The sequence below is a fragment of the Anser brachyrhynchus genome (genome assembly GCF_964034855.1).
Source record: "Anser brachyrhynchus genome assembly, chromosome: 16".
Taxonomy (NCBI): Eukaryota; Metazoa; Chordata; class Aves; order Anseriformes; family Anatidae; genus Anser; species Anser brachyrhynchus.
In genome coordinates, this window is record NC_137734.1 from 202,508 (window position 1) to 225,304 (window position 22,797).

General features: G+C 38.8%; 1 protein-coding gene across 1 annotated transcript in view; it reads left to right on the forward strand.

Annotated features, from left to right (window-relative positions):
- The window catches only part of LOC308178604 (uncharacterized protein), a 44,459-nt gene that overhangs the window by 14,585 nt on the left and 7,077 nt on the right, over window positions 1-22,797 (forward strand). The window contains exons 12-26 of the mRNA XM_080557487.1: window positions 416-733; window positions 1,700-1,863; window positions 2,609-2,733; window positions 3,752-3,898; window positions 9,859-10,112; window positions 10,897-11,136; window positions 11,620-11,738; window positions 13,045-13,173; window positions 14,431-14,608; window positions 15,448-15,583; window positions 16,533-16,636; window positions 18,473-18,715; window positions 19,390-19,737; window positions 20,727-20,884; window positions 22,591-22,724. Coding sequence (XP_080413613.1) covers window positions 416-733; window positions 1,700-1,863; window positions 2,609-2,733; window positions 3,752-3,898; window positions 9,859-10,112; window positions 10,897-11,136; window positions 11,620-11,738; window positions 13,045-13,173; window positions 14,431-14,608; window positions 15,448-15,583; window positions 16,533-16,636; window positions 18,473-18,715; window positions 19,390-19,737; window positions 20,727-20,884; window positions 22,591-22,724 — 2,797 coding nt within the window. The remainder of the gene's footprint in view (window positions 1-415; window positions 734-1,699; window positions 1,864-2,608; window positions 2,734-3,751; window positions 3,899-9,858; window positions 10,113-10,896; window positions 11,137-11,619; window positions 11,739-13,044; window positions 13,174-14,430; window positions 14,609-15,447; window positions 15,584-16,532; window positions 16,637-18,472; window positions 18,716-19,389; window positions 19,738-20,726; window positions 20,885-22,590; window positions 22,725-22,797) is intronic.

Here is a 22,797-nt window from a genome sequence, read left to right on the forward strand (position 1 = left end):
ATTGGATTCTAAAAACAGAACTACTGGGAAACAGTAAAGGGAATAATTGCCATTCACCTGTACTTAGGAAAACAAAGCAGCAAAGGTTAAAAACAGCTTAGTCATGTTTGCAAGAATATTTTTCTTCCCTTAAACACTCGGTATCTGTCTTTTCATAAGAGTTGAGGCTTGCCGTTCAGAATCAGTGGCCGTATTTCAATACTCCAGTCCACAAGCTTTTAGTGCAACCATATTTAATACAGAGGCTGGTTATCATCAGGTTAGCAGAGTGACACTTATCACACTACTCCATATTCTGACCAAAGAAAAAGAAATCTTGCAGTACAGAGTTGACATCCTGTGTCATTCTGATAGTCTTTAAAAGTTCAGTGGAAGAAAAAAGTCTGAATCTGACTTGGTTCTCTCCTTCAACCAGGTTCTTCTGAGGAAAGACGAGTTTACAAAAAGGCTCTGGCCAAGATATTTGGATCAAACATCACGGAAGGACACACTGAACCTCCACGTGAAAGATCTTCAGAGGCCATTAGAAAACCTGGGATCTCTGGGAAGTTCAAGTTGGCTGAACCTCCAGTGTTTGGCAAAGATGTTACCCTTATCTTAGTTCTCAATAACCTATCTTCTGACCACAAGACTGTGAAGGTGGACATGAGTGCATCAACTGTCCTGTACACAAGGAGAGCAGTGGCAGAGATCCTGAAGGCAACCGCATCTGTGGATCTCGGTTCTAAGCAAGGTAACATTTAATATCCCCAAGGAGCCAATATAGGACTCCTCTTCGCCATTAAAAATCACCTGAAGGCAACTGGAAGGAGTAAATGTCGATATCATGTCTGTATCAGCCTCATAGTACATTGACTTAGTCCATATCTTAGCTTAGCAGCATTGTTTATGACTATTTTACAATTATTTTTTCCCCCTCTGAAAACATTCACTAGTTCAACCAGGAACTGAAGGTCCATGAGTTCTTATATAGAAGGCTACGTCTGTATTATAGCAACAGAAGCAACACACATATACATGTGTCTGTGGTCAGTATGAGATGTATAGGAACTCTTAAGAAATAAAGAACTCTGATTTATGCTTTCTGGCACTCAACAGGCAATACTTCAATATAATAGATTTTAACAGAAATTAACGGGCAAAAGTTAAAATTTACAGTTACTAGCCCCCACCCTATCACCTCCCCTCCGCCCAGCCAAGGTGGAAACTAGCCTAAATTATTATAGAGATCTTTTTCATCCCCAACCTCTGCAAAGAAACTTTTCATCCCCCCCTCGCCCCCAGCAGAAAAGCACTAGGACCAAGACAGTAAGCAGCTGACCAGAACACTTGAATAGGATCTCTGAAACTTGACTTGACTAAACAAACAGAATATATGGAGGGAATAGATCAAAATGATTACATATCTGTTTATATAAAATACAAAGGTACAGGAATCCAGTAAAATGCAGATAAGCAGATTCCGTGTTTCAGGTCAAAATTCTCTATTCCAGACCGTAAGGGTCAAATGAGTTCTTTTAAAATACTGAAGATTCATCAGTAGAGGGAAATACACAACTGGCCTCACAAGGAAGAAATATACACAGACTCCAGCTGTCTTATCTTTGTTCTCTTCCATAATTTCAAAGAGCCTCACACTAACTCTCTCTTCTTTAGCATTCTTTGAGAATGTAATGGCTCCTAAATGTCTGAATTGCAGGAAAACATATCCGGTTAAAAATCCCTTATTCTTATTATGGAAAATACCTGACTACTGACAAACGGATTCAAGTTACCGCTTTGTGTGAAGTCATGCACATGCATGGGGTAAAGCTGCTGGTGGAGAAGACAATCATTTTAGAGGACACAAACATCATCATTAAGGTAAACAATTTTGTCGTTGAGGTCCTAAATGGACAGAAACAACTAAAGAGTCTTTCTGGAGCTCAGAACTTAAGACGAAAATTTGAGGATAAATGCATGAATTTAGACTGCAGTTTCAGATGTTGCTCTAAAATTCTGAATGCTTAAACGGAGAAAGTATGTTTTCTCAAAATGGCAGTATGTGAGAAACCACTTTCAAATCTTTGCTGGAATCTGCCCCCTGTTCTTCAGAACAGCTGTTACCTTTCTTCTTTCCCAGACACGTTCCACTGCTGTGAGTTTACAGAAATTGTTTTCATTCCATCTTCATTCTAGTTGTTGGCAAGCCTTTGTGTTGCATTTAAACAATTTTGCCTTCTCCCAAAGTACAGACATAAGCCCTGAATTCTAATTTATATTAGGGACAGTTTATATTGTTATAACACTGTAATGAATGATGTGCCCAGAAAAACACAGTTAGCAACCCTGATATCAGACAGGTTTAAATGAGATGTCTGTATAGTCAGTATTTTGTTTCACTGAAATTGTATATAGAACACTGCATGCAGATTGACAGCACTATTTAGTAAATCCAAATCCAACTTCACATATTAGCAAAGGCATACCATGTGTGAAATTCCAGTGCTCCTACAAATATCTTATTCGTCTTCAAATATAAGAGATGCTCTGCTTACAGTTCAACTGAACTCTGACTCTAGAAAAGCGTAAAAGTGTAAATGATCAGAGAAGTGTCTTTGTCATTTAGATTCCTCGGCGGGTTGTAGTGAACAAAGCTGCTACTCTAGAGATCTCATATGCCAATCCCCTCCCTGAACCTGTGAACCGCTGTGTACTACTAGTGACTGTGATGAATCAACAGGTCAAAATACAGTAAGTGAAAGCTGCAGCATTTACTCAGTGCTTCTAACATGACCAATAGCATGGTTAGTTTCTCAGTAAGAAAAAAATCATGGTTAAATTGTCTTTATTATGGAATATATATATTCAATTTCTGAAAATAAAAACACCACCAAATAAATATGTACTGAGAATTGATGATTTCTCAGTCACGTATTTTTTCTACCTAGGAACTTCTTCAAGAACTAAAAACTGCTAACATTCTTCTTGGGAGAGCACGTGTGCATGTCATGTTCTTTTGTCTCTATGTTAGATCAGCTTGGCTTTGCATTTCTGTTTTTATATACAATACCTCAATAGTACAAAAGTAATTCTGAGCTAGAGCAAACCAACAGAACAGTGTCATAGCTTCTGTGATTACAGTCTGAACAAGAAGTTGCTCTGTACTTCATTAGTGTAGGAGAAAATTATGCCTTTTCAAGACATGACAGCAAGATGTTCTGTTACTTTTTTTTCCCCCTCTAGACTCTGATTTTTTTATGGGTTAACTCAGTGTTGCGTACTTATTATTTTCTAAAGCTTGTTTTATTATGAAACAGCCTGACTTGCTGTGGCTCTGGAAATATTTGGACATGATAACCCATAAAATACGGAAAACATAATTGCAGTGAAAAACTAAGCTGAATGGAGACAAAAAAAAAAAGGACCCTGGCCATGAGAAGAAATCATATTATTGCTAAAATGGACATGAGCCAAGCAGGCATCAAGCAGAGAACTGACTTTAACATGTCTTCCTATTCTGAGTTTTGGCGTTGACTAACCAAACTTGTATCCAGCTCTAACACGGAAGCATGCTGTAGTGCTTCTAACCCCCATAATTCTATTCAAGAGTAAATGATTGTGGTACTGTCCTCCCTCACTTCTTAGTCTGCACAAAACCCTAAGTAATTCTCAGAAAACAAAGTTGGGTCTGGAGTCCTGTTGGTTATTGGGAATCTCAGTGAAACGCAATATAAGCCTGAATGAATTGATTTTTTTGTTTTGTTTTCAGTCTGGCACGACTGGCACCAAAGGAGAGATCAAGAATTTATTTTGAATTTACACCTCGAAGGACTGGGCCCTTACAGCTGCAAGTAGACTTCTCTTGTGACAAATTTTCACATATTAAGGGCTTTGTAACCATTGCAGTAGCACCCATGTAATGTGATGGAGTCAATCTCCTATTTCAGCATTAACATGACAAGATATTCTTCTTTATATAGGGACAGTGATGACAGCGAGAAACTTCCCACAGAAATGGGTGACTTCTTACGTTACAATAGAATTAAGTTTTCTGCTTTTACAGTGCTTAGTTATCTAGTCTCTACCTGTATTTCTTTTTAGTCCTCTTGTCCAGAGAAATAAAACCCCTTCCTTGTAGAGATAGTTTCACTGTTCTATCAAATCTACTCATTGTGTTAAGCTGCAGGTTTTGACTTTTCCATCAGATAATTAATGCAATCTCTTTGTAATCTCATTCTAAGTGTCAGCAATAAAAAAAACTATTAAAATAACTGTATTCTTTTCTAATGGCTTGTATATTCCATGAAAATATTATGAAAAGAATCAGAAAATCGTGGAAAGTTCATTTTCCTGCATTTAACAAGTTTTATACCTTAAGAAGTGGAACATTTCCTCCATTGATCATTTCATTTCTTTATTTTGTGACACCTGTACCTTTGTGAATGGGGGAAAAAGCCTACAAAGACTGAGAAAAAGTTATCTTTCGGACCCATGAAAACAGTACTTCTCTAGCCTGTAGGAATAAGGCCTGTAACAGAGCAGACAACACATATACATATTCTAATCAGTAATGTGACAGATTGCCAAGCACAAGACAGGGAGAATCTGACATTAATATAGAAGCCCAGCAACACAAGGTAACTAATGTTTTTTGCCCACTACTGTAAGGTCACTAGAAACAAAGAACACATTTACCATCAAACCTTCCAAATGCAACTTGTTCATGAGCAGCCCCCACTTCACATTTCTGTCATAGTGTTTGCATACAAATGGCCCTTTTGTGGGTTCCTGATTGATTCCTTTCGAGTAGGCTCAGAACTTCTATATTACCGCAGCTAACGTAGCCTCTCCAGGGAGAGCTGTAAAAGCTAATGGCTAACTGGGCACAGTAACTATCTAGCCACACTTCAGAACTAGAGTGTGATGCAATAATGGTGTAGAAAAAGTCTCTGCCAAGACTGAGAATTTAGATTTATTCTCTGGCTTATAAAAAGTTTAAAGCAGATTTAATAAAGCCAAAAATCTGAGCCACAGACCTGGTAGGAGTTAGACATGGATATCTGGTGTCGGACAAATGATGGTATTTCGGGTCTGACACACCCTGACACTACTACAAATTCTTACTGAAAAAAAATATACAAGAAACCGCATAAAACTCTAGAGTCCCTTTCTAAATTAAATTTAAGCTGCAGGTAACTAACTTGCCTTTTTTGGTTGCACGCAACCTTGATATGAAATTGGAAACACAAACAGAAAACAGCTACAGAGACAAAATATACAATGTAGAAGTGTTAAGGTGAGGAAAATAAGGGATCACCCTTTTTTCTTCTATCCCCCTTACTCCTCAGTCACAGTCCAATGGAAATTCAGAATGGTGCGCAACATCCTGTCAGGACAAATTGGCAGGGAATTTTTCTAGATAAGACCTGGCACAAGATGACGGAGGAGAGAGCATGAGAGCGCTTAAAGGGTGGAGAGGAGTGTCTGTAATTAGAATGGGCAAGGCTTACACCAGAAAAACAACTCTGTAGCTTCCTCCAGGGCGCAGCTCAGGATGCCATGCCAAATAGCTACAGAGAAATTATGTACATATATTATGAATGCAAATTATAAACAAAAATAATTAAAAGCAAAGGCGGACACTAAACACTCCTCTGTATGTAATAGAACCCCCTGATGCACAAATGACTGTATAACCATGACCTCCCAGTGGAATGTATTGTATCTTATATAAGAAATGGATATTACAGGTAATCATGTCAGAAACAGCTAATGAGAATATCACAACTCAGTATGCTTTCAAGAATCAATTATATGAAATTATGTGAAAGATCTTCAGGCAGGTCTGTCTTTTTTTTTTTTTTAAAAAAAAGGATTATGCTATGCAAAGTCATGATGATACTGAGTTATAGTAACACTAATAAATTACAAATCTATTCTGATTACTCCACATCCTATATACACTTGTTGTAGAATATGTGTAGGGTGTTTGTCTATACCTGCCCTCTGTTCATGCTGTCTCCAGAAACCTAAATTGACACAAACTGAACTATCCAAAATGAAGTTTCTTTGGTCTCCTTATGGACTATTTCTTTGATCCACTTTGGTTTTTTTTTTCCCCCCTCTCTTAGCAGTTAAGACACAAGGATGCTGTTTATAATATTTCCTCAGGGATTCACCAATTTTAAATAGTCATAATTAGATTCAAGATTGTGCAATTAAATCAGTCCTAAATAGATGCTTTTGTAGGATATTACTAAAACAACAGTAACTAGCTACCACAAGTCACACCCTGCTTATATAAACTCTAGCTTATTTAATGGAGTCAGAGTCCTAAGCCTTTCATTACCTATGCTGGTGGAAGAGGATTCAGAAAGTTATTGCACAGTTTTTTAGCCACAGCCTGAACTACACAAAAGGGTGGAAAAGAAGAAAGAAACCTTATGGCAGGTAAGTTTAGAAGAAAAAAAAAAAAAAGAGGAAACAGCTTGATTCTTCCAGACATCTCTCTTCCAATACAGATAAGTGACATTTGCTGAGGGAACAGGCCAAGTTACATCTCATTGTTCTCTTGGCAAATTAACGCATTTATTAGTTATGCTATTAGAAATTATTATTATTGGTATGATGTGTCTTGAATGTATTTTTTTTTCCATGTAACAGAAAAATAGAGTAAGAAATGATTTTTTTTTTTAAATCATATCAATTAACTGCTCTATACAGTGCTTTTGCTGCCATGTAAGCAACTTTGTTGGTTAGTGACTTGAGAATCAAACTGCCATGCAGAAATCCCAGGCTCTAGTCCTTTCCCGATACCGAACTGACAAATGGTCTCAGAAAGATAATTCGATGGCCTCTGGACTCCCACATTCACCTCGACAAAGTGGGTGTGTTGGCCTGTGTACTCCTTGGTTGAAGTGCAGTGCCAGTATCTATGTATTGCTTTGCACTTGCTCTAACTCCCATACTGACAGGAAAGTTCTCTAGTTAGATAGATCTGTCATATCACACACATGCACTCACTCTATCTACAATTTAGTCTTTAGGATTTATTTTTTTCTGTTATAGCTTCAGCTTTCTGTCAGAGCTAACAAACAAGGACCTTGTGTGTGTAGTGGTCAGCATTTTCAGCTGCTAACATCAATTCTGCAGTCTTTTGCTTATGAACATGCTCCCAAACTCTATACGTTAGAGGATAATCACTTTCCCAAACAACTTTTTTTTTTTTAGTAGTTTTTCCAATTGTATATTGACAGGATTATTGAAAATATGCCTTTCCAAAAGAAAGATACTGAGTCAGAAAAATAAATTAGAGGATTAAAATTGGAACTGTAACAAAAAACAAAATAAGTAGAAATTTGAAGTATACATGGACAAAGACTAGTGTTATGTTTTAGTGTGGTTTTGTCACATACAGAAGCCTTTTTTTTTTTTTAAAATAATCTCCTGGACATATTCGCTAGGAATACCTCTAAAACCATTGACTTTTCAAGACACGCCAAAATACTAATGCAGTAAATTCTTAGAGGTAAGCCTTCTTCACGTGTCATCTCTTACTCTGTTGTACACCTTATCTTTACTTATGACGTTCCACTCCGAAAATCTTCCAAAATTTATTAGGCCCCACTAGTATCCTCAAGACTATGGCTCAACTGTTATTAAATGTACGTATGCTACATTTTTTGTGTATTTGCTACATTTTTTTGTCACTGTGTGATGTAGATCTCTAAGATCTACCTCTTTTTCTTGCATATGAATCCTGGACAGCTTACATAGGTCCCAAGTTCAGCAGTCTTATAAACCTCTCCCTCACATAATCTGTGAGGAGTCTGGGTATTTAACTTGTACAGCTCAGGATACACAGCGGTAAGATATACAAGGTTTAAGTTTTGGAAGACTAACTTCTTTTCAAACTCTGAGCCCAAGTGCTCTTCAGAAACATGTTCTAATTCACTCTTAAATTAGAGGACTTGATGGTAGGATTATTGTTTGCTGTAGGTTCTTTTCCATTAAAAATATTTAAGCCAGGAAAATAAAGTAATGATGCAAATGAGAAGCTTCCTAGACATTTTACACGACTCAAATGTTACACTCCTATCAATGGAATTCTTTTTTTCGAGGTGACTTTTCCAGGGACAAACCCCTTCATTTAACTGAAAATACTCAGATTTATCTACGCTCACAGACTATGGAAAAGCAACTTGCTGCAGGCTCTTACTGCAGATTTAGGATTGCACGTGCACATTCATGTTTCTTTTTAAAATATATATATATATATATGACTATATCAAAGCTTCACAGAATATAACTCTTTGGTGCAAACATAGCAGAAAATTTGGGTCCCCCCATTTCTGTAGTAGAACCCTACCTGTTCCTACAGATCATACAGTGGTTTGGGTTGGAAGGGATCTTAAATGATCATCCAGTTCCAACCCCCTGCCATTGGCAGGGACACCTTCCCACCTTCCACTAGATCACAATGCCCAACCCTGCGCATGAATACATCCAGGGAAGGGACCTCCAAAACTTCTCTGGGCAACCTGTTCCAGCACCTCACCACCCTCTTAGTAAAGAATTTCTTTCTAACATCTAAACTAAATCTACCTTCTTTTAGTTTTAAACCATTACTCCTTATTCTATCATTATGCTCCACAATAAGGAGTCTTCATCTTTCTCGTAGGCCCACTTTAAGTTTTGGAAGGTTGCAGTAAGGTCTCCCCGGAGACTCTTCTTCTCTGGGCTAAATAATCCCAGCTCTTTGAGCATGTAGGAGAGGTGCTCCAGCCCTCTGGTCATTTTCATGACCCTCCTCTGGACCCTGCTCTAATAGGTTCACATCTTATGCTGGACACCCTAAAGCTGGATGCAGTACTACAGGTGGGGGTCTCCCAAGAGTGGAGTAGAAAAGAAGAATCACCTTCCTTGATCCATGGACCACGCTTCTTTTGATGCGGGCCAGGATATGATTGGCTTCCTGGGCTGTGAAATACAAATCTCTTTCCAAGCGACACAAGGTGGTGCTAAACCAAGTCCTGCATCTCAGCTCAGCGAAACAATAGAAGCATTGCTTTCAGCACCATTAGCCTGCAAAGGGTTAACACATTCTAGTCTCAGCAGGAAATTTTCAAGTGAAATTCCTCTGGAATATCATACTGGGGAGAGGGCACCTCTTGAACACACATATGTTCTTAGAAGGATCTACATTTTTTTATGTTTGTGTTTTTTATTATTATTACTATTATTCAGTGAATAAGAAAGGTTGAAAGCTTATGTAATCTGTTCTTCAGTATCCTATTTTAAATACAGAGGATAACAATATGATTGAGAAACCCACAGCACTGCCTCAGAATATGCAGCTTCTAATCCTACCATCTGTTCCAACAGATCCTAATCCTACCATCTTCTTTCCAACAGAACGTGAAATAACATCCAGTTGCAAGCAACAAGTCTGTAAATTAACTGAGATACAATGTACATGACAAAACAACGTGCAAGTTTGACAACGATGACACTAGCCTTCTATTCATCATCTGGTCCTACAGCGGTTGCAAGATCATGCATGCACTTGCTTATGAGAGTTTTAATATTCTTTTTGCATCCATACAGCGTTGTAGGAACTAGAGATCCCCATAGAAAAGGATCATATAGAATAGAACAGTCTCTTCAAATTCTGGGAATTCTTATTTCAATACAATACTTGTTTGTTTCTCAAATCAAAGATGAATTACCTGGGTATTTTTTCCCGCCTCTAAAAGATGCCCGCAGAAGGGATATTTTAGCTGTTCTGGCTCATTCATCGTTGCCTTTTTTTTTTTTTAAATAATAGCATGGATTTTTCTGTTTTCCTAAAAGGATATAACTCTAGCTATAATGAAGTGACTACATTAGACAAGCTGACAAGGTGTACATGTTTAAAGGAACAATGTTTTCAATTAACTTGCCTTGCATCTTTCTAGCCCTGAAAATAACAAACATCAATTGGCAATCCAAGCTAAATAAAGCTGCACATCACACATCTGATTACAGCAACACAGAAGTAATCTTGAGGAGAGGACAGGCCTTCACCATCAGCCTAAGCTTCCGAACAATAGTGCAGCCTTGGGACAACTTCACATTTATTGCAAGCACAGGTAATTCCAGCTCAAAATGCTAGTGCTTCCTGTGTGGTTATTAAGCCTTGTTCTCTGTCATTCAGGATTCACTGTCATTTTAGGCCTAGGAACTCCCATTTTAAATCTTATTCTGTATCTTAAAGCAATAAACACTTAAGGTAATAATTACTGGAAAGGTATGGGCCATCCTCGTTAAAAACAAAACAAAGCAAAACCCACACCATATCTTTACTCCTAAGGACCTACCTGCAATACTGCAAACTGTCTTCATCTTCTGAGCCCTAAACTTTTTGCAGCTCTACCCCTCACAGACCTTCATTATATGTTTGTCTTCTCACCTGATGCTCTATTGCACCTGTTCAGATTCCCCTTGATTAACTTCAGGTGTTCCCTATTCCTGGAACAGCCCACATGACCCATTTGCTAAGACTCCCGACCGTATCTTCCAAAAAGCCTTCTCCAAAAATTTCTCCAGGCAGCTGCTAACTCTTAATGAAATGCATATTACAATGTGTGGAGCATCCTGCCTATGTAGCTTTCAACCATCAGGTTTTCAGGACAAGGGCTTGCTTCTTCACTTGTCTCAGATGACTGTGGGACTACTTGCCTTTACTAAGTCATGCATTTAACACAGAGGGCTGCATAGCGTGATTCTATGGATTGGAGTGCAGCTACTTTGCATTCAATGAGTATGTGGCGGATAAACCATAATCCTTCAATGTAGTAATTGAGATCATCACTGACTCTGGCTTGTCACACACAGCTGTCATTCAGAATTGCTGTCTCCTGTTCCCTCTGGCAGGACCATCTCCAGCAGAGTCACAGCAGACCAAGGTCATATTTAACCTTTCTGAGGAAGGTGCCAGTGGCTGGAGTGCAACTCAAGAGCACAGTGAGCATGGCTGCATGAACTTCACAATAGTCAGCCCTGCCAATGCTGTCATTGGACGATACAAACTCAAACTCCAGATTGATTCTGGGAACAAGGTCTCATCAGCGCTCCTGGGCCAGTTTGTGTTACTCTTCAATCCCTGGTGTCCAAGTATGTTTTAATGTTTTATGTCCTTCAGGTAACTCATTGTATCAGTCAGGAAATCTGGGTGCCACAATAAAGCATGCACCTGACAGTGACAGCTGCGGTGTGATGTTTTTGCTCGACATCAGGGATGTTGTTTTTGATCCTTCTTCAGTGCTCCAATGCATTAAAGATCCAGCCTCTTGCTCACAGAGTAAGAAATTACAGGAAGGTATTACTTCAAATATTTATTCTGTAATTTTTTCCTCTGATACTGCATTCACTTGTGACTCACTGTCTACTAGTAAGACACACTGTGATCAGGGAAGCTGCGAAGGGACAGAAGTATATTCAGTTCCCCTCAAAGGAACTTCATGCTAATTTTATTCACTCTCTAAATGATTACAGGGGTATAGCCTCACGTGTTCCCCAGAAATCCCCTCGAAGTGAGATTTTCAGTTAGAGCAAAACAGCAATCCTTTCAGCTATCATTTCTCATTCTGCTTCTAGATGATGATGTCTACATGGCTAATGAAAAGGACCGACAGGAGTATGTTCTGAATGATAGTGGAATCATATTTCATGGACTGGAAAAATATATTCAGCAAGAAGCTTGGAATTATGGACAGGTAAACAAGGAAAACAAGAAAATAAGACCAGTGGGTGGATGAGGGTCTGGAGGGGAGAGAGTCATTATATCATAGTCTAAGAGTTCATTATTCTCTTTCATTTTTGATTTTCTTGCCAGTACACTTACCAGTTATTGATACATTGCAGCAGCATTAGGATCGTTTCCCCTGTCTGGCATATGCTAATAAAAGAAACAAGAGAAAGAAAGCACAATTTTAATTTTAGTTTTTGGTGGGTTTTGTTCTTGTTGGTTAGTTGGTTGCTTTTTTGTGTGTGTGTGTTTTTTGTATGTTTGTTTTTTTTTTTTAAATTACACAAAGTGGTGAAATTCTACTTCTTTCTTGTCCCCTGTGAAGGGCAAAGGAAGCCATTCCAGTAGTAACTTCTAGTTATTGCAAGGTTGGTACATCTAAATATTTACATAGTTGGTCCAATAATGGGTCAGAATATACAGAAAGGATAGCCCAAATATACTCAACTGAAACAACTCAAGTTGGAATTCTAAAATATCACCTTGGCCTTCTAAATGCAACTGCTATGAATATAGTCATAACTACAGCCCATTTGTAGTCACAGTTATCCTGCAATTTGTGAGGCCAGTCAAAACCATTTGTGAACGCTTCATGACTTAAAACTGCACCAACAGTTGCACAGACAGCACTATTAACCCTTCTAATCAATGTGGCTACTTTTATACTAATTAATGAATCAAGGCCAAATTTGCTTTCTGTCTCTGAGGTCAGGTGGCATCCTTGCCTGACCACATTTATATTGCATAACACTTCACCCTGTTTTTTTTCTGGGCCTAACACAGTGTCTCTGTGACTCTAATGCATAGTAATTTTTTTAATATTTGTTATTATTAATTTTTTAGTATTATTATTATTTTTTATTTTTTCCCCTCTGCTCAGATTATCTGATATAAGGTGAAGGCAGAGTGAGGTTTCTGTACCATGAGGGGGAGGGGACCTTCTGGGACATGACAGGATGCGGGAGGATGTGAAGCCTGCTGAGCCAGTCCTGAAGTGGTCTTGTCTGTCCCACCAGGTCATACCAGTCTTCGTGAATGCTGGTCGCTATGGTCCCAAATCATGCTTGTAAACATGCTTGTTATTAAATACTATGGATAGTCATTACTCTAGTGCTTTTGCTTTCTTCTTGTCCTTATTTTCTTTAACAGTACAGAAAAATCTTATATTATCAACAGCATCCCATTGTGCTTAGAGAAGGAAAAATGGCATGGAATTAATCCTTGGTTTTAATTATAAAATTAACCTTTAATACTATTGCTTGTTTTGATTTCAGTTTGAAGAGGATATCCTTGATATCTCTCTGGCTATACTGGATCGAAGCTTGAACCACCGCAAAGATCCATCCACTGATGTATCCAACAGAAACAGTCCCATCTATGTGAGCAGGGTTATTAGTGCTATGGTAAAGTGATCAATTAGTTACAGCTGCACTAACAAAAACACAATACTTAATGTTTTATAGAATGTGCTATATTTTTTGCTGCAAAAATAGGTAGAAAAGAGATAAAACAGAGTGTTATTCTCAAGAAAAAAATGCCCCTAAAAGTTTAATTTACCTTCTTCCCAAAAGTTTGCTCATAACTGAAGGAATGAAGAATGTTTCCAAGACCGTTCAGGCCATTAGATCTTTTCACTCATTTAGAAAGCATGTGTCCACTCTGAAATCATATGCTCTGTTTTTCAAATACCAAAAGCAGCATGAAATATTTTGGAAAACTAGTATTGGTATGGCTGCATTTAATGTGTTAATTTAGTATTCTTCACTTCAGGGGAGTTCGTTCAATGAGGCCTGGATGCATTTCCTTCAATAAATAGTTACATCTCTCCACAACAACTCCCCATCCTCACACACCTACAAATGCACAAACAGGCAAATTAAAAATTTTTCATTCTATAAATACTACAGGCCTTTTCACATTCCTTATCTGAGGCTGATACTTTACAGACTTGATCTTTTTCACCTTTTTAGATGGCACTTGATTTTGGCAATTTCAGTTTCAATATGAAGTTCATAACTCTACTTAGATGTACAAAATTACTGAAAGTAGGAATACCGAAGAAAAAATTAAAAAACAACTTACTCTTTTCTGTAGATGACACTATATGACACTTAGCAGGATATTAAAATGGATGTGTACGAATACATGCAAGCACATTTAAAACGTTTGAGCAAGCTAAATGTACTATACGAATATTTGCAATACATGGACATTCAGAGAAAATACACGCTTCTTGTAGCTTCCATAAAAATGACTTGAGAATGTGACCCAATAGTGAATAAACAATGTAACAGTGATATGACACACAAGAAGATGAAATTTATCAGGGGGTGTAGTGATAGGACAAAGACTAATGGTTTAAAACTAAAAGAGGGTAGATTTAGATTAGATATTAGGATGAAATTCTTTACTGGTGAGGCACTGGAACAGGTTGCCCAGAGAGGTTTTGGAGGTCCCTTCCCTGGACGTGTTCAAGAGCAGGGTTGGGCAGTATGATCCAGTGGAAGGTGTCCCTGGCAATGGCAGGGGGTTGGAACTAGATGATCTTTTAAGGTCCCTTCCAACCCAAACCATTGTATGATTCTATGATTCTGTCCATTTCCCTCTCTCCCTTTTTCTGTAAATATTGTAATTCTCTCATGAGAAGGCTTTTTTTTCAGGTTAACAGCAATGATGAAAAGGGAGTAGTGGAAGGGAAGTGGAATGGAAAGTACTGTTCAGGAACCAACCCCTTGCACTGGAGTGGAAGCGTGACCATTCTTCGAAAGTGGTACAGAGGGAGATACAAACCCGTCCGGTATGGCCAATGCTGGGTCTTTGCAGGAGTAATGTGCACAGGTATACATTAAAGGGAGAATGCTATCAGAAAGGAAGCTTACTAGAATTTCTGTAGTTTTAACCTGGTGATGTTATTGTTGAAGCTGCTGCAGTTTTGATGGAGAGAGTGAAGAACCTCTGCTATATATGCATGAAGGCTTTTTCTTCCATTTTTATACAGGCATGGATTGTCGTATGGCAGCCCAGTATTGCCAGTCAGCACATAAGGTGGAAAGCTGTCTGCCAGGCTGGGCTCTAGAAACGAATGAGGTTTCGTATTTCATAGCTAGAAATCAAAAAAAACCAGTGCTCTTTTAAGTGTGGCTCCTGACAGTTTTCTACTGTTTTGTCTAGCCTAATGGACACAAAAACAAGTTACAATGCTTAGGGCTTGTAAAGGGAGCTGCAAGAGAGGAAAAGCATTTCATCCTAGCAGTTTCCACTCAGAGCTGCTCTGAGAGACAAGGGTCACTTTGAGGAAAACACAAAGGAAAAATAATGCAATTGAGAGAGATGTCTCAGAGAGGAAAAAGAAGCAGATAGAAGAGAAACATATACAGGGAGAGAATGGGGGACAGAACAAGATGAAGAATGAAAGATTAAAATAAATGTGTGAATTTAACTCTTCTTAAAAAGAACATGGCAGCTAACAATGTCAAGTGAGTGTGGAACTGTCTTCTAAACAATTGTGTACAATGACTATGTGACATCTTTGTATCGTATCTGAGGGATGCTTCTGAGGGTTTCTTTCACCACTGAAAGCATATACAGTAGACTGCTTTACCAAGAAAAATGGAGAAATACTTTCTAAATGTCTGTAAAATACGTTTAGAGAACTTTTGTGGTATTCTATATTGCAGTTCTGAGATCCTTGGGAATACCTACCCGTGTTATTACAAACTTTAACTCTGCCCATGATAGGAATATAAACCTGAGTATTGATAAATACATTGACGTTTCTGGAAAGACCCTGCACTTGACTGAAGACAGCGTGTGGTAAATATTATTTTTTTCTTAATATTTCTCCCATTATATTTTCCTCTAATTGCAAGATGTAGAATTACACTCATTACACTCCTGAAAACCTACCTCATGCTCCCAAAGACATAAAACCCCATACCAAAATAATCAACAGAACAGAGTGTTCAGAAATACAAAGTGTAGTCAGTGTCACCATTCTGAAGAATTACTAGTGGAGATATTTGGTGCTATTGTTATTCAACACACAATTTGAAAATATAACTTCTAATTTTGTCTCTACTGTATAACAATTTTAATTTTTCTAAAGGAAAGTTAAAGAAAGAGATTAACTGTTTGTCTTTGAGTCCTAGAACTCTCAGAAGTCCGTAAGTTTTAGACCCAGCTCCTATGCTATATGTTGTCGATCGTCTCAGTCTTTCATGATTACCATTACACACCCCTTGCACCATATTAGAAGTTACTAAAGTAAAAGCAGTATGTTTAATACAGCAGAGAAAAATCCCATGTCACCCCATCACTTAGGAAGGACATGCTATTTCTTTCACCTCGGAGAAGTTAGCTGTTGAATATGATGCTTCCGAGAAACAAGTGCACAGAAACTATTACACTGCAAATGTGCATTGTACTGCATGTACCAGTATTTCAGTCCCTAAGCACCCTATACCATTTGGAGTAATTTGGACAAGAGTGACACAGATCTGAATAGTTGACTCTGCAATAAATACATTTTAAATTTATTTATTTTTTATATAACATCCCAATATTTCTGAGAGATCTCAACCCAGAAAACAGGAAAAAAGGGAGAAAGAAGTACTCAAGAAAGGAGGCAGCAGTTGGTCTCTACAGAGGAGTTATCATTCACTCCACTAGGGTTATTTCTTGCATTGCACCACAAATGTACCAAGTCTTTCAACACAGAATGATTTGTATTAATCTGAGATTCCCTATTCTTCTTCCCTTACAGGAATTTCCATGTCTGGAATGAAAGCTGGTTTATTAGAAGAGATCTTGGCTCTTTTTATGATGGATGGCAGGTTTTGGATGCAACACCCCAGGAAAGAAGCAAAGGTAACACTGCTGTAAATATAAAAAGATGTAGATATTGTTACTCCTAAACATTGCTACTAGAATTGCAGGATAACCTTTCTGTCAGCCTCTGTATTCCTACCAGCATTCAAAATCTTACTTTTTCTGATCCTCTGCCAGCACAAAAACAAGTGCATCTTAAGTTCATTCATCTCACTCTTGCTTGCCTTAGCTCCTAATATTACACAAATTCATAAAATGATGCAAAATAACTAAGGTTAGAAAGGACTTCTGGAGACTGATTACTCCAACACTCTGCTCAGTGCACAGTTAATCATAGCAGGTTTCTCAGGACCATGTCCAGTTGGGTTTTAAAAATTTCTAAGGATGGAGACTCCACAACCTCTCTGGCAAACTGCTCCAGTGTTTGACCACCCACATAATAAAACAGGTTTTTTCTTATGTTTAAATGGAATTTTCTGTGTTTCGATTTGCGCCCACTGCCTCTTGTCCTTTCACTGGATATCACTGAGGAGAGTCTGATTCCGTCATCTTTATACCTTCCCACCATATATTTAAACACATCGACAAGATTCTGCCCAGTTTCTTCAGGCTGAACAGTCACTGTTCTCGTCCCTTAATCATTTTTGTGGCCCTTTGCAGGACTTCCTCCCTTATGTCCATGTACTTCTTGTACTGGGGAACCCAGAACTGGACAGAGCACGCCAGAATTGGTCTCACCAATAGATCAGTAGAGGGGTAGGATTGCCCCCCTTGACCTGCTGGCAATGCGCTTCCTAATACGGTCACAGATGTTGTTTGCCTTCCTCGCTTCAAGGGCACACTGCTGGCATTAGATATTTGCTGTCTTGCCTTGGACAGATTTAGCAGCAAAACAAATTAAAAATCCATCTAATAAGATGCTAAGTAAAAATTTCAGAGTTTACAGGGTTTTAGAGTAACAGGGTTGAACCAAAGACTTTACAACAGAAAAGAAAACACGCCATTTGACCCTAGCCTATATTTCATAGGACACACTGGAATGGGTAGGAAGATAATTCATACGGTGTTCCTGTGACATGCAACAACATAGAATATAGGTACAAAACTACATGATAAGGGCCACAAATTGTTCTCTGGTTCTGAAACCAAGTGATATAGAATGGCTTTTGTTCACAGCACTGAACTCTCCCTCCCAGACCAACCAACCAACCAACCAACCAACAATACAGCACAGCCTGCTGGGAACAGTGGCAAGGGAAAAAAAAATCACTAAGAAGCTTGCTAGCAAGTAAACAGTGTGGATGACCACCTGGGCTCCCACTCTTGCTTTGGTTTTATTTGCTAATACAGACAAATTTACCGATCTTATCTGATGAGCCCCATCAAAAGATTCATTTATTTAACTATTTAAAACCTTCCAAACGCCAGATAAGCTGCCTCTTATTCCCCACTCCTCAGATTACCGAATTTAACTTCTTATTTCTTCTGAATGCACGTGCGGCATTAATGACTCACATCTCATAAGTCTGACTGTACTTCTGACGCAGCTCCCATCCTCTCCTCACCTGTCATTTGACAAGTTAGCATACAGCCCTGCAAGCTTTGGAGGGTTAGAATAACTCACACAGCACACATCACAGAAAGTGTTAGCTATACCTTTTTAGCCTTACAGCCTCCTCTCTGCCTGTACCTTTTGATAGAAAATGTATGTGGAATTTCTGACATGCTGTACCATAATGTATAGACCCAGAAACAATGGACTTTATCCAAACATGTCTTTAGAGTGACTACCTTTTTCTGTCAGCATGAGGATTTGTGGACTGCACCTGATCTTTCACAATAGGTAGTCATTTAACTTCTCTCTCCTTAATATAGGCATATTTCAGTGTGGCCCTGCCTCCACCAAAGCCATTAAGGAAGGGGATGTGAACCTGGATTATGACAGTTCATTTGTGTTTGCAGCAGTGAATGCTGACTGTGTTACTTGGATTCACTATAGCAACAAAAGAAAAGAGAGAATTTACTCCAATACTAGGAAGATCGGAAAATTTATCAGCACCAAAGCAGTGAGCACCAACTCCCGGGTGGATGTCACTCATAATTACAAATATCCAGAAGGTAAATTCTTTACTACAGGTGTCTTTGCCATCAATGGTCAGAAATGAAAAGGATTTAGGCTTTTGTTGGATTGGACACTGACTTAATTTCTTTGCTTCTTTTGGAAGAGTGTGAATTTTCAATGGCTCAGGACTCATTGTCAGAAAGCAGTGATTAAATATAGATGTTATGGCCCTTGATGAAATACTGATTTATTTACTACACAGGCAAAGCTGCTCATGTAAAAGATTCTGTCCCAGCAGTCCTGATCAGGTGGTGAGAATATTTCTGTCATGACATGCAGTAATAGCCTTTCTGGACAGTTATGCAGGCAGAGTTTCTGCAAAAGGAAGGATTTTTTCACTGTTACTTTCAGAGGAGATGGCAATTGACCCAGCTTATGCAGGAGAAGTGAGATCTCCCAGGAGTTATCTTTCTACTGCTAAAAGCTTCTAACAGGCATCCATGAACAGCCAGCTAAAGCTAACAGCCAAGTTTTACTTTCCAGCCTTTGTGGCTAGGTATATTCATTTGCTTTTTCGTCAAATTTAGCCTTTAGGTAAGGCTTCACTTTTTCCTCTCATATATTTTTGCCCTCCTCAGCTTTCCCAAACTGTATTTACTGAGAGCAATTTTGGCTCGATTGCACTATGTCCAGTATGTATGAGATCTCTTAACCGTGTTATCTTTTAAAGCAGGATCCTTGAAAGAAAGGCAGGTGTACAAAAAAGCACTGAAGCTGCTCGGTGTGAGCAGCACTGGAAGAAGAACCAAAGTTACAAGACGTAGAAGACGATTTTCAGTAGCACAGAGACAAAATATGACAGTGCCCACAGGAAAACCTACTATCTCAGGGAAGCTGAACCTGGATGCATCTCCTGTAATCGGCCAGGATATCCTCCTTACCTTGTCACTGAGGAACTTGATCACAGATTTCAAGACCATAAAGGTTAAACTGAGTGCTTCAGCTGTTCTCTACACAAGAAAACCAAAGGCAGAGATTTTGCAGTGGTCTAGGTCTATTCAACTTGGATCTGAAGAAGGTAATTTTATTTTTATTACAGCTCAAGACAAGATATAGCTCTAGTTTGTGGCCAGATCACAGACATCATGAATGGCTCAAGCAGTGCATGACCTACAAATGGTTGGAGGTTAAGGCTATTCAAGAGAAGAGAAAAATACATACTTGCCCTGTCTTAAGCATTTGCTTTTAGACACTGTCAAGAAAGATACTGACCTGGGTGACCCTTTGTCTGACCCAGCACAGCCACTATTAGTTCTACATTGTGACATTTTTTGCTAAGAGAAAACAACTAAGAGAGACACTGGAGACTACTCAGCTACCAGCTCCCGGTAAGCAAAGTACAGAGATAAAGTAATGGGAGAAATGTATATATTTCTTTTGCAGCAGTAGGACAATAACTACAAATTGCACTGACAGGTACATCACCTGCAGATGCAGGGCTTTTGCCCTGCTGTTATATGGACAATACTGAAAAATGAGTTGTAGTACAGACGAATGTGACTACCCTCCCAAACTAATCCAAGACTTTACAATTCTTTTCACTACTCCAGCAGTAGATGAGGATTTTTTCTCAGTGTACTGAGAACCATTGCCTTCCTCAGTGGCACACATACCAAATGTGCACCCTCTTTCAGGAAGGGGCTGAACAGCTGCATCTGAAAGGGCATTTAAACCAGGCCATCTTTTCAATTCTGCCTTCTTTGCAAGGACAGAACATGAAATTCCCAGCTTCAGATTCATGAGAAAACCACCAGCAGGGGTTACCACAAATATCCATCCTCAGATCTGTCCAACTACCGACCTGTACCTGATCATTTAGTGTTTGATGTGAATGTAAGTAGAAGTCACCTACGAGCGTCATTCCTGTCTACAAGCTGCCAACATCCACGAATGTACAGTCCCAGGGTGATACTGTTGTTTCTCCCTAAAATATAGGCATATTAAAGATACGTGGTACTTAGACACAGAAAAGAAAAGGGGAAATTTCTGCTTCTATTTGCATTCCAGTGAAAGAAATTCCATTCAAGATCTCCTACTCCCAGTACAAAAATGCTCTGATGGATGACAGGAAGATCCTAGTGACTGCTCTGTGTGAAGTCAGACAGGGATCCTCACTTCTAATGGAGAAGGATATTTTACTTCAGGATCCTTTTCTCACCATCAAGGTAAAATCTAGTCTCCTCTGTGTTCCTAGAGAGACGTGTTGAGAAGAAGCAACCAGAATCCTTCACACCATCTACTCCTCATGAGAAGGGATGTGCAAAGTGAAATCATACGTTAGGGTGATTTGATCTTGTTGCTCCAGTAATAAGCCACATGACACAAGTGAAATGAAATACGCTATAGAAAAGCAAACCTCTCCAAGACATTGCTGTGCGCTGATGTTCTTAACAGTGCTTGCTGACATGGCAGTGATAAATGTCTCAGTATTATGAGGGTTACAAGGTAAGATTGTCTCCAGAGAAACAGACAGAGAAAGACAGAAAGATCTAGTCCATATCTAGGTCTACACTTTTGTCAGGGAAGTCTGATCATTCTCTTCGATTTTATTTAGGAGGCCTGATTTTTACGAAAGACTAGCTGACTAGCTGGTAATGCCTGGGGATGCGAGGCTAGTTATTGCTAATATTCAAGAATAGTCTTTCACCTTATTAGGAAAAGTGGCACTTTCCACCTTCTGTAGCATCTTTCTATATGATTAGTAGTTAAACTGTAGACATTTTTTCACTTAAGGCTGACTTCTGACAAATGCTGTACAATAGGCAAAGAACAATTTTTAGTCTACAGGAAAGACCGTGTGTTGTGTCTGCCCAGGAACAGTCCTGGGTTTGCACAGCCCATCACATCCACATAAACTAGTTTAACAATATTTGGGACATTTCAGCACGTTCACATGCTACATCAGCTCTGTGAATCAAATGCTACCTATCTGCCTACTGTACTGTAAACAACCTAGAGGGAATGCGAGAATTCTCAGAGTATCTCAGAGTCTCCAGACTAGATCAGACCTCTCAAACCACTCTGTCAGTAGCATACAGGAAATCGAAGGTTATACACAGGAATAAAAAACTGAATTTTTATTAGTTCTGGTGAGTTCTGAATACCAAGCTCTAGAGAGACTTCGTGTAAAATCTTCTGTACTATATCATGCAGGTCACCTTACCAGGGCAGACACTTGAATTAAATTACTTCAATTTAGTGACCAAGGTTCAAAAGGGTTTTGTATTTCTATTGATTGAAACTTCTGTATATAAACATACATTCAATGACAGACAAATGCAATTTGGGTGCTGGACTTCTCCATTATGTTAATTAACACTATTATTACCTATGAAGATAACCAGATACACCAATTCTATGTTATCTCAGTCAGAATAAGGTAATGAATACATTTATTTGCTATTTCACATTCTAATTCTATTGCCTGAGATGCCACAACCCACCTCCGTCTCACACCTCTCATGTTTTCTAATCCTAAACCTTCCATTTAGCCTAACTAAAGCTAATTTCACTTAAGCTGCCTACAGTAGTTAGTCATATATGCCAAGTTAATACTTGTATTCTTATTCTGTTATCACTCTTCATAAGTATCATACACTATTTAATACGTAACACCACACTCTGGCCTAGCTAAAAAGTTAGGACTGAATGGTAGATTCTACAGTAGTCTGTTGTTCCTCAGCCACGCTGGAGGGCTGAATCAAGCTCTGCACTCTGATGCCTGAAAATACGTACATGGATTAATTCCTGTCTCCTCCCTATCTAGGAGATCCTAAGAAGGTAAGCAGTTTGCAATGGAAATGAAAAGAGAAAACCATGAGAAAGAAGTGTGACTAATGCTGTGACTGAGCAGAATGTTTTCTCTCTGTAGGTCTTTGGTCCAACAGTGGTACACAAGGCTGCTAATGTGCAGGTCACATTTACCAACCCACTGTCTGAAATGGTGACAGACTGTGTGCTGAGAGCAGAAGGTAGTGGCTTGCTCAAAGAACAGCTCCAAATCAAGTATGTAAATGACGTCCGGCTAATAACTCATTCACTTTGGTGAGAAATCTAGAATAGAAGTTGTGTTTTTAAA